Source organism: Amblyomma maculatum, chromosome 2 (genome assembly GCF_055883805.1).
Source record: "Amblyomma maculatum isolate TAMU_Amacu chromosome 2, ASM5588380v1, whole genome shotgun sequence".
In the NCBI taxonomy this organism is placed as follows: Eukaryota; Metazoa; Arthropoda; class Arachnida; order Ixodida; family Ixodidae; genus Amblyomma; species Amblyomma maculatum.
The window spans coordinates 150,253,677-150,265,904 of record NC_139345.1 but is presented as its reverse complement, the minus strand read 5'-3'; the positions used below and the strand labels follow the sequence as shown (position 1 = coordinate 150,265,904).

Here is a 12,228-nt window from a genome sequence, read left to right as displayed (position 1 = left end):
TCGATATATCAAACTCCGCACCACGCATTGGACGGTGTGCCTCCCCTAAAGACGATCGCATCACCTCGGCCATTTGCCGCGCGACGTTTTCAAGCCACACGCGGAGGGAATGAGAGAACACAGCTCGGCGACGGCTGGTGTAGGACAGCGCCGCGCCCTTGCCCCAAAGGCGCACGCATCTGCGGTGATCGCTGGCGCACTAGCACGTGATGTTTGCAAGTCGTGTGTGAAGGAACGAGAGGGAACCAATGCAGCCGTGGTGTTCGGGAGAGGGGAAAAACGCGATAGAGCGAAGTGCAAGGGTGTGCCCACTCTTCTGCTGAGCTTTATCTCTCCCCTTCCTCTCTCTTTCCCGGTCTCGTTTACAGCAGCAGCATGCACTACGCATGCGCAGACAAGCCAGCTCAGCCTGCGGCAGACATTTCTCCAGTGTCTGTTGTGAACACTCTGCGCGTGGCGGCTGGCGTGCGATGAGCGTCTCGTGTCGTGCTGAGCGCCGTAAGCTACGGCGGCCGCGGACGCTAAAAAATGGCAGTTTTTTTTTTTTTTTTGCAAGAGTCGTTTATTCTTGCCGTCGGGCTGAACGTATGCTATGGCGGTTGCAGAGGTAAAGAAGCGGCAATTTATTTTTTCTTTTGTGAGAGTTGTTCTTGTCGGGCTGAACGTGTGGTGCAGCGTAAGCTATGGCGGCTGCAGACTTTTTTTTTTTTTTTTGCGAGAGTTGGCAGTTTTTTTTTTTTGCGAGAGTCGTTTAATCTTGCATCTATGAATCAACAAAAGCACGCACTCTGCTGCGGTCATGCCACCGGCTTTTAGCATTGTTCGCTCCAAACGGCATTTGCAGCTGTCACGCTTGGCAATGATTTTGAAGCAGTGGTCTACACCTGCCCCACCCCAAGCGTGGCACGATAAATCAAACCATGGCTTGTGGAATCAAGCCATCACGCGGGCACTCTGCCAAGTTCGCTCCCTGCCACCACAGGATCTATGAAAAGTGTAGTTAAAAGATAAACACATCGTGGCGTTATCGCTGCGCAGCATCTGGCACGCTGCCAATAAATGAGCTGTGAATGCGACGGTCGAAACGGAGGAACGCGCCACCGAACGCTTTTTTTATTTCTTTCAAATTCTCGGGGGCAAAAATGGGGAGTGGGTTCATTATGCGAGTGGGTTGACTACGCGACAAATATCGTATCATTTTTCACGATCGCAAGTGGCTTCTCAAGCCGATTTCTGTATATCGAATTATCGATATATCGAACTATTTCGCGAACCCCTTCGAGTTCGATATATCTGGGTTCGACTGTATGAAGAAAGCTAACGTCACAAGGTAAACACATTGTGATGTTATTGCTGCGCAGCATGTTGGCGCACTGCCAAGAAATGAGTTGTGGACCGTGACGGCGCAAAAATCGGGGGTTGGTGAGTTCATTATGCGAGTGGGTTCGTTCTGCGAGCAAATATGGTACATTTACTGTAATGCAAATAGTTGCTGTCAGTATTTTCGAGGCCATTCAATAAATCGAGCATCAGATAATTCCAACTTTTTTCCCGGTCCCATGAAGTTCGAATCAACAAGCTTTTACTGTAGGAGAAATCTAAGGTGCAACAGCTTGAACAAAGGGTCTCTGAGTTGAAACAAGCAAGACGCTGCTGTACCATTATCTACTGCTGCCACCAAAGTGAAGGCCACGGTAAGCAAGTAATTAATTCTATAATGAACCATGCTGCCAGATAACACAGAACACAGAGCAAACTTGCAACTTTGATATGGCCATTAAGAAAGAAGAAATCGCTCTAAATCAGCCTGTATGAGGCATTTCATACTCCTGTTTTGTCTCTTTCCCTAAACTTGTAAGCCAGGTTGTCTCAATTGCTTTCAGGTTGCAAGGCAGCATACCTCTAGAGGGAGCAGACGGCATGCTTACACACTCCAGACTACCTCCAGAGCACGCGACTCGAATGATTACTGTCTGCTCTGCCGCCTCCTTCGCCTCTAACGTGCACTTATTGCAAAAGACCCCTGTAGCTGAGGCCAAAAAAGACCACACAGTTATGGTGGAATTTATATTGGCATGGGAAAATAGTTGCACACGTTTACGCACAGAAAGTAAAAAAAAAAAAAAAAGATTGCATTCAGCTTCTGGAGAGGTTCGAACTGTGACAAATGATGATACAGCTTGGCCTGCCGATTCCCCTGCTGTCCTACTCGCGCCTAGTTTAGCATCTTCCATGCTATTCCGTGTAAGCAGGCAATACAGCCACACCAGGCAGCGGTGGCCCAGACACCACAACTGCCGGTCCCTGACCTTTTGTCCTGGTTGTTGGACTCTTCCTGGACCTTGACCAGCATGTCAAGCAAGGCCCTGATCTGCACAGGGAACGAGGAAAAAAGATGTCAGGCTCACTTCGACGAAAAATAGAAAATCAACAAAAAATAATCAATAAATTGGAATCATGCAGCTCAAATAAATGGGAAAGCATTTTTTTTTTTGCATGTCAATCTTCCCCAATTCCAATTCAATTCTTATTTTATTCTGATTCCATTTTTATTTGTCATAGCTTCTTTTATTTGCTTTTGCTTACTCGTTTTCAGTCACTTTCGTTCAGAACCCCCTCCCTCCTCTCCCCAGTGAGTGGAGAGGGAAGGCCTCTTAACTTTACACTACCTGCCATTGGTAGCATGGGGAGGCCTCACGCTGTTGGTAACACCGGATGCCAAGCAGTTCTCCCCTTCATGGGACACCCAATGCTACCGCATTAAAACAGTAAGTGGTGAGAGAGAAGTTACAATTGCATTCGCATGGACCTTAATTTCCAACAGCTCCCTGGTTGTACCCATGTTGTTCGCAGGGCTGTCTGGTGCCTCTAGCACTAGCACAGTCAAAATGGCAGCAGAACAAGTTAGCAACGGCCCAGGAAGGAGGTGTTTCGATGTCTCCCACACCCGACAAAAGGGCCCATACAAGCACTCAACAATGACGCTGCTGCATACAAAAATCTCCAGCCAGCCTCAAGGGTGTAGTGACTCAGAGCAGTACCGAGCCCAGATGCTAGGCTGTGCAACATGCAAGAAAGGCAACCTCTACAAAACCGCAAATACTCCAAGGTTTTGCAAGGTAGGTTTATGGGCTGCAATGCAATCCACACAGTCTGTGTACTGAAATGCCTAACGGAGCATTTTTACAGTTTCAAGGAGCAAGGTCAGCAATACTGGTTTGGTTTGGTTCGGGTGTTTAACGTCCCAAAGTGACTCGGGCTATGAGAGACGCCGTAGTGGAGGACTCCGGAAATTTCGACCACCTGGGGTTCTTTAACGTGCACTGACATCGCACAGCACATTGACGCCTGGCTTTTCACCTCCACCAAAAGGCGGCCGCTGAGGCCGGGATTCGATCCCGCATCCTTGGGAACAGTAGTCAAGTGCCTTAACCACTGCGCCACTCTAGCGGGGTTGTTCAGCAATACTGAGTGGACTGAAACTCATAATGCATTTTCCCTTCAATTTGCCAAAGCTATGCTAAGCAAGGTTCCAAGAGTAAGACCTGAATTACCAGCCTCCAGAATACGCTTCTGCTAGCTTAGATAATTAGGTCCTAGAGAAGCAGCACTAGTTTGGTTTGGCTATGAGAGATGCTGTAGTGGAGGGCTCCAGAAATTTCGACCACCTAGGGTTGTTTAATGTGCAGTGACATCGCACAGCACATATGTGCCTTGCTTTTCGGCTCCACTGTAAAGCCGCAGCCAAAGCCGGTATCCAATCCCATATAGCTGCAATAAGCCCAGCAATAGCATAGAAATTATGTCCAGCCATTTTGTGCCTCCACCCGTTGATATCAGTGATGCAATATATAGCACTTTCTTGCAATACACGCAATGCAAGGCTGAAAATGACAACAAAAAAAAGACAGAAGAGTTGGATGACTATTTCTGGATTTCTTGTGAAAAATAAAAAAAAGGAGACAATCTCAAACCACACAAAAAGAAAGGAAGATCAGCAAACGAACCTTACAGCTGACATAGGCGGAATCAAATTCCCGTGCACCAGCATATTTGTCAAGGTTTAGGGCGTCGAGCCGGTCTTCACCTGCAGCCAACTCGTCAGCCAGCTGCAGCCCCGCCATGCTGGCCGAGAGGAGCTCGTCCGTATCCACGGCCGCATCTTCAAGCACCTTCTGCAGGGCCAAAGAACAATGCTTTGCATCGCTTTTATCTTTCGCGCTTTGCAGATGCTGCAGGTAGGCTGAAGCAATGTAGCCAATGATTGTAACTCAATGTCATGTATGCAGATTCCCTATCCAGCACCACCTTCATGACAGAGATTAAAAATAAGAAATAAATAAAAATGTGCAGATTGTCTAACACATATGAAATGAGAAATTTGCAATCAACAAATCTATGATGTATAAGAATATGGCTCTCTGGTGACGCACCAGTCTGCAGTGGCAAGCACCTCACAAAGCAAGTTTCAGGAGACTGACCGCTGACTAAAATGAGTCTTGAGGTTACGATGAAAATGAGAGGAGCTTGCCTTACATTGTAAGGAATCGGCACTGCAGTCACCAAGTGGCAATGATTTATTACTTTAATTTGGCACTGTCAATTGCATAAAAACACTGAAATGCAATTTTGTGGTGAAACGCTGACATCGGTAATGTATCCCAACCTGTGACCAAATCTCAAAGATATCACCGATTTGTTTTAAATAGGGGTGTATACGTGATAAGTAAAAAAGAAATAATGATAACGAAAATAAAATGGCAAACATGGTTTGTCTTGCTTACCTCAAAATTCAGAATAAAATAAAACTAGAATTGCACAGAAGTGTATACCCTAATAGCCAAAAAATTCCGAATAACAGTATTTCGAACACGAATTGAATAACAAACACATTTGATTCATATTTGAAATTTCAAATATATTTGCACACTCTCAGTATAATCGAATTTACTGTTCTTAACTTGACCCTGTAATGTTCAAAATGCACATTTGTCTCGGGGAATCTGGCTGAAATAACGACAGTCGTCCACAGACAATAAACGGAGCAGGGAACTATATCTGCAGCGTGCAAAAGGAAGACATATTTTGGCTCTCTAGCCTTAGTTTGACTGCCAGGAAAAGTTGTCACAGAGACGTCGTTTCGTCTCTAATTAAACGGGACACTTTCCCAGGCGGGGATCACGTTGATAGCAAAGAAAGAGTTGTCACCGTGACAACACAACTAAAACTGTCCTCCTACACTGCAACTCTCTTTTTTCATCCCTGGCTACCACCAAATGGAAGGGTGTCTTCAAACAAACTGACACCATTTTGAGGAAGACAACACGCACCCCTTTCAGGAGGGCCAGGTGTGAGCAGGCCTGCTGGAGCCGGATGAGCATGACAAAGCGCCGGGAGCCCGTGTTGCGGTACAGCTCCCGACCAGTCACGGGGTCTACATATTTTTCTGGACCGCTCGACCTGCGCGCCAAATGAGAAAAAATGCAGTAGCACCTACGTGAAAAAGCAAATACCACCATGGGCTACGTAAGGGGTATGCCATAATGGAAGGCTTTATATTATCTTTGTATCTGGCCACTAGCAACCCTTATCACTTCCTTAGCTTATCACATTGTTTGTGACATCAAATGCAGCCCGATTACTAATGTTGTAGAAGGTGCTTTCTGCATTTCGCAGGTGACCCAAGGTGCCGAGAGCCAATGCATCAAGATAAGCTCAGAGCCCGAATGTCTCCAGCTTCAGAGAGATGCAAAAGAAAAAAAGCTACTGCCAAAGTTCTGCTCCCTACTCGGTAACTACAGACTTCTATGTGAAATCTGTGAAATGTGAAGCAGCATTTTTCATGGTCCACCATTCTGTTCTCTTGAACCCAGCACTATTATTTATTGCTCACCACTGTGTCCCAATGCAACTGTCAACGAAACGCCTACAGTGTCAGTCCGCAAGCAGGCCTCTATATTTTTTTTTACGTGAAAACGTGGGTACATCGGTATGCCTCAACGTTTGAGAAGCAATATACCATCTTTTAGCAACAAGAAGCATGGTTAACCATGCACGCAGCTATACCACAGCAGTTATTTAAGACAAAAAAAAAAAACTACGCACCATTTCAGTCAGCTTTTAGTACACCTTCAATTCACCTTGATGATGAACAATGCGCAATACAAGAGTATATAACTACTACACAAACAGACAAAAGCATGCACGCCCTATGAAGCACAGATGAAGGCAGCGATACCTGGACCACTCGTCAAGTTCCTTGTAGACTTTGGCCTCAGTTCCCTCCAGGGAGAGCCTGTGCAGAACAATGCTTTTCGTGGGCAAAGGCACCTGCATGTCATCAAAAGGAAACACGTCCGTGAGTCTACTGTTTTCTCATCTAAACGCCTTCACATCTTCCAATTTACCATCTTCCATTATCCTGCTGACCCCTGATGCAAATTTGCTTTTGTTGCGTTAACCTTTCAAAACACTAGCAATATCTTCAGAGGAACACACAAGATCATTTTCATCAAACACTGAATGCAAATAGTCTTAACTAGCACACTTCACAGCAATTTCAGTGTAGGGACCAAGTGACCTGTGACATGACGCGAAGCGGGTGCATACGCTGACATGTGCATGTCGTTGATACTGTTTAGTGTCCCTTTCCCAATTATGTTACCTCCTCACTAGTGCACTTCCATTGCGTGTAACTCTTTTCCAGAGCAAAACTGTAGCCACCATTCTTAACGTGGCCACTTCAATTTTGCACACCCTAGCATGCACATCATGAGCAGCAGCATCTTGCACAGCCAAGTGCGGCTCTCAGCAGCACGAGAAAGTCAGAGGCCCATTTCTTGCGGCTGAAACTTGGTACTCTCAACGCATGCTGATGAGAGATGCCCCATCTTCAAATGAACTTGCTGTTGCATAAATTGACTGTGCCGGTTGCTCTGGTGTTAGCACACTTCTTTTCTTCATGAGGATGACATGCTCATTCTGTGTGCAGGCTAGATGGAACTGGTATGGTACAGCACAAGGAAGCTGACTGCACACACGAACAGTACGAAGTATTTTCACGCTGAGTGGGCTCAATATGACTCAAATTAAACTCAATTTGAAGCAAGCGCGTTCTGTGACGACTTGCCACTAAAGATGAGCATCACTAGTTGAAAGTGATGCCACATTTATTCCAGTGAAAGGGGTAACAATGTCACTGTTGCATAACTAATGTCAAGCTGAAAATCGTATTTCCTGCTGTATAAGTTATGGCATTTTCTTACTTTTTCGTTGGTATGTCTTATACAATAAGTGAAACCTGTATATGACCAAAACTTCTGCACCATCTTGTGTCATCTCTTACCGTGCATAACAACAAGACAATTGAAAATAAAATCGATGCATAAGAGAGAAGAAGACAAGTTATTTTCAAAATGTTACTCTATATATAAGGCCCCACATTCTATCCACAGGTGGTATGAATGTAACCATAGATTGCCACATCCAGTTCAGCCATGTTCTCAAAAGTTCTGACTTCAGCGTGACCTTCGCTTGGTTTAATGTGTATTTTACACTGTTCTATCTGCGTTTGAAAATTAAAGTTACAATGGCAAATCTAAGCTGTGCCCCAATGAACATTTGGCCGAGAATGGCAGACGGTAGCCAGTAGCCAAGAAACAGTTCGGCGTGAGTGAAAAAATGGTCCAGGACCAGCCCAATGCTCAAACAGCACTCTGGTGGATGGAAAAAAAGAAAAGAAAGAAGGTAGATTGCAGCAGGAATGCTTGCTGGCCAGAGCTCGAAAATTGTCTATGCAAGGCAGCTTATCTTTTGATGAAATCTCCTGCGGCGACAGTTTGGCTTTTCAGAAAAGAGCATGCGGTGACACAGACAATCGGCTATTCGCGTGCAGCCTTTCAAGAAATGCTGCCTAAGTAACGTGCTTGATGGAACTAGACGGCGCACTGTGCGGGTTGGTGGGCGACAAATCAGCGTCTTCCGCTGACACTGCTGAAGGTTTGGAGTGAGATCGTAGCCTCGGTGATGGAGGGACACAGCCCATATTGGAAATATATGCGCTTGGGCAATTTCTTTGTTGTTTTATCTTTTCTCTCTTCTTTTCACTCATATTTCCACTCGACATACGGTATGTGACGAACTCATTCCATGCGTTTCTGAAAAGTTTGCTTCTCGATATTGAGAAACAGGAACTCCAGCACAGAATGACAGGTTCTTCAAAGGGCGACAACAAATATAAGTTCTGTGCCAAGTTTGATTCACTTGCGACCTTTCGAGGCCTGTGTTAAAAATACATTTTAATTTTCAATTCCGTGAAAATTGTATCAATGAGGTTTTACTGTATAGTGCTAGCACATTAAAACTGCCCTTTGCATAGAAGCATGACTTGTAAATAGGTGCGACTTACAGGATGGAAAATATGCTGGCTCTGCAAAACATATAACAACAAACCTCAGTGAAATATTAAGCCTCTAAGTGGAATAATAATAATAATAATAATAATAATAATAATAATAATAATAATAATAATAATAATAATAATAATAATAATAATAATAATAATTGATTCACAGGAAAGGAAAGGTGCAGTAGCTGTCACACTTGCTCTGTGGATATCTGAACCCCACCTTAAAGGAAGGGAGGAAGGTGGGAGTGAAAGCGGAAAGAAAGAAAGGGCTGCCATAGTGGAAGGCTCTGGAGTAATTTTGACCACCTAGGGATCTTTAACATGCACTGACATCGCACAGCACACTGTTTCCCCTCCATCGAGTCCGGGTATTCTGGCACAGTAATCGGTCGTCTTACCACTGCACCACCGCGGCGGGGCCGCCTCTAAGTGCAAGTTTAATGTTTTTGGGCAGCAGCGCCCAGAATGTGCAGGAAGTGCAAGCTTCCTCTGGAAGATGGAGACCCTCAAAGGATGGCGCAATGAGGATACCAGACAAGACAGTACGGTCAGTGCGCGTAGCTCACCAGTGGTCGGCCATCTTTGCCAGCCTGCTCCTTGGTTCTGCGAAGGAGGAGGCACTTCATGACCACAGCCAGTGCCTCAGGCCCTGCGTACAAGCAACAGGTGAGCACACGAAATCCCCCACACCTGCATCAGTGTCAATCCTTCACACGACTGGGAAGTTTTCCATTTTAGATGCACTGGCCAACCTCAAGGCAATTATCCCACTTTGAGCTTTGGCTCTATAAAACGCACCACAATGGCAGCCCTAAGCGCTTCTAATACTACAAAATTGTCAGTGAAAAATTTAAACATGGAAGAAGTCACATATGACAAAACTGCCTTGTCCTCTACCCCTCCTCCTTTTTTTGTGCTCAAGATTTACTGTCCTGTCATGACATTTACAACACGACCGTGTTAGTGAAGCTTGAGCAGTTTTAGTCTATTCTTGCAATGTGAAGCCCACCTCTTAAGCTCAGCTTGGGCTTTGGTTTTCCGAGATGTCCATTTTAATGCAGTAAACAACACAATGGCAGCACGGTAAAATTCCGCTATTTCGACCCCCGTTAATTTGGGAATTAGGTTAATTCGAACTAGGAGTATGCTCCTGGCCGGTGCCCGTGACAACTATGTTGTAGGATACTCGTTAATTCAGGTGATCCATGCAGCCAGCAGCCGAAATAACCTTCTCAAACCTAAATTGCATCGAACAATGACGCACGAGCAATTCGTTTGCTTCATTCGCGATATCGCAGATACAGTGACAATCACAAGTTCCCCATTTCCAAAAGAAGGCTCACCACATAGTTCCGGTTCTTAGCTTCATGCCATCCCGTGGTCGGGGCGCACTCATTGGCCAGCTGTGGTGTTTAGTGCACTGCTTGTTGCATCACTAATTTTTGCTTTTATTTTGGGATGCCATCATGCTGTTCTAACACCTACACATATAATTGTGTGGATCTACATAATGCCTCCGGTTTGCTGAAGCTGCACGTTAGGTAGGTGCAGTTTCACCGCCCTGCATGCCTCTCGTGGACTGCGTGAAGAAGCATTCTGACAACGCGATGGGGTTGTTTTGTGCTAGCATCGCAATGCAAAAAAGCGTAACGGAGCCTTTCGTGATTTCGGAACAATTCTTCAGCGTTCCTGACAGTGTGTGCAAATCCAAGCACTTGCGAAACCAAGAAAATGAAGGGTTCTCACTTGGGTTTCATCTCAAATGAAGACAACTGTCATGCCACTCTTTATCAGATAAAATGACTGCCATGCAAATAGTCCTTGGCAATTTTTTCAGGCCCATTCAATAATTCGAACTTCCCACAAATTTGAACATTTTTTTCGGTCCCTTGAATGCCAAACTAATGAGGGTTTGCTGTAAATGTACGATTGGACGCTTCCTTTTCTAGAGCAGTGCTTTGGCTGAGCGGAATGCTGCACTGCACAGCTAGCCTCCAAAGGTTAATTGAGACCCTCTCTGCATTCACTGGCTTGTGCCTGAAATATGTGCTACTAACTGTGGGTTAAGGTAAACGATTCCCCCCCCCCCCCCCCCACCTTCCCCACCTACTTCCAAACTAAGATGCATTACATGGGAACAACACCTGATAATACAAACCTGGTGTCAAGACATGCATAGCAAGCCCTTTGACATCGGAATTGCACTGTCTGGTGATGTTTCCATGTAGTGCAGCACAGTTTGGAACTAGGAGGGGCATCTCTTTATTTTTCCCTACATATATACAGGACGTCTTTCTGTGGAATCCAGATTAAAACATAGTTTCTAGTCATCGGTGTTTTATTTCTCGTTTTCTCTGTCTCATGAATGCTTGAGGGTGTCCCATCAGCCTGCTACTAGCATAGGCTCAGCATAGTCCAGTGGTGTTATAAACTATGATCCAAACTACATCCCCAGCATCACAGGGGCCTATCCTACTGATCTCCAATCAAACCTGTCTCCTATTAACTTCAGCCATGCCATCCCCACAAAGCTTTCAAAACTTGCATGTCCAATTATCACGCTGTTGCTTCCAGTTATGTTTTCCACCTCTTGGTGTCCTGGTCATTACCTTCTAGTAGGTATTAACATCACTTTAGCATGATTCTAGCTGTTAGCATGCGCTGTGCGCCTGAGTGAATAGGAGCAAGCGCGGCGCATGCAAGCCACGCTTGCATGCGCCACGTCCGAGCTGAAAGTTGTTTACCGGCTTTAAAACAAGCCGAGGACCATGGGCTTCCACGATTGCTGGGGCTGCTCTTATGATGCGTGAAATTCTCTGATCAAGTGTGTCGATGCAAGAAGGGGGAAAACCAGCACTGGCATACGAAGACTCATGGCATTATTCAGCGCCTGCTGTGGGGTGGCGTTGGATGCAGAAGTATGGAGCGCATGCGCTTTGCGGGGAACCGCGAAATGTAGTGCAAATAAACACTTTTATTGACTTTTCTTCGCTTTCATTATACGCGGATGAAACCTTTTTCTTCCGTTTTTGCTATCCCAAAATTGCACCTCGTATTAATGCGGGTTTCGACAGTAACAGCAAATGAGACGGCCAATCAGAGGTCACACAGATATGTCTCACATACCACGAATATGCCGGCTCCACGTGCTGGTACCTTGACTGCCCCAATCTATCATGGCCATTTCTCTATGAAGTCAATATAGCTTCAATGAGTATGAAAATGCTGCAATACATTCTTTTTCTTTCGTATAATGGCAGTGTGTGTTAAGAAAATACTATATGATATTAAAAACGTTCATTGTGCCATCTTTCTCTTTTTGCGTGTCAGGAGTAGGAATATCAGAAATGTTAATTTCAAATTATTTGCAAAAAATTGCTATCTGCACCGATTCACTATGAACAACGAAAGCCTCATTTTGCGCAGGCCTAATACCCAGCTCTTCCTAATGGAACTCTCTCCAAACATGTCTTGCAATCATGCAGTGAATACCATAACAGCAAAGAGGTTGCATTGTCTCGCTTGACACCTTACCTAATCAGTATACTGCTATGCTAAATTGTGAAATTTCAAAACAGAATTAAAAGAGTGTGCCGCTTAATTATGAGTGCTCAACTCTTAGAAACAGTGTGCCTGTAACGACTTGCCACATCTCCCTCACCGGGATTCTCCTTGACCCACTGCTTCCAGAAGGCATCATCGTCAAAGGGCCGGCACTGCAGAAACCTGCATATAGGTAACCCACATATCAGCCTGACGGAAACATTCCCTGCACCAACAATACCATGGCAACAACACAAAAACACACAAGAACTGAAGAC

At 45.2% G+C, this 12,228-nt stretch overlaps 1 protein-coding gene across 1 annotated transcript in view; it reads right to left on the bottom strand.

Moving 5' to 3' along the window:
- Nucleotides 1–12,228, bottom strand: part of LOC146200164 (transcription termination factor 2-like) — a 50,478-nt gene that overhangs the window by 15,961 nt on the left and 22,289 nt on the right. Inside the window, exons 8-13 of the mRNA XM_084595392.1 lie at nt 12,069–12,133; nt 8,974–9,056; nt 6,239–6,330; nt 5,331–5,460; nt 4,008–4,175; nt 2,310–2,371 (exon numbers count right to left, since the gene is read on the bottom strand). Coding sequence (XP_084451518.1) covers nt 2,310–2,371; nt 4,008–4,175; nt 5,331–5,460; nt 6,239–6,330; nt 8,974–9,056; nt 12,069–12,133 — 600 coding nt within the window. The remainder of the gene's footprint in view (nt 1–2,309; nt 2,372–4,007; nt 4,176–5,330; nt 5,461–6,238; nt 6,331–8,973; nt 9,057–12,068; nt 12,134–12,228) is intronic.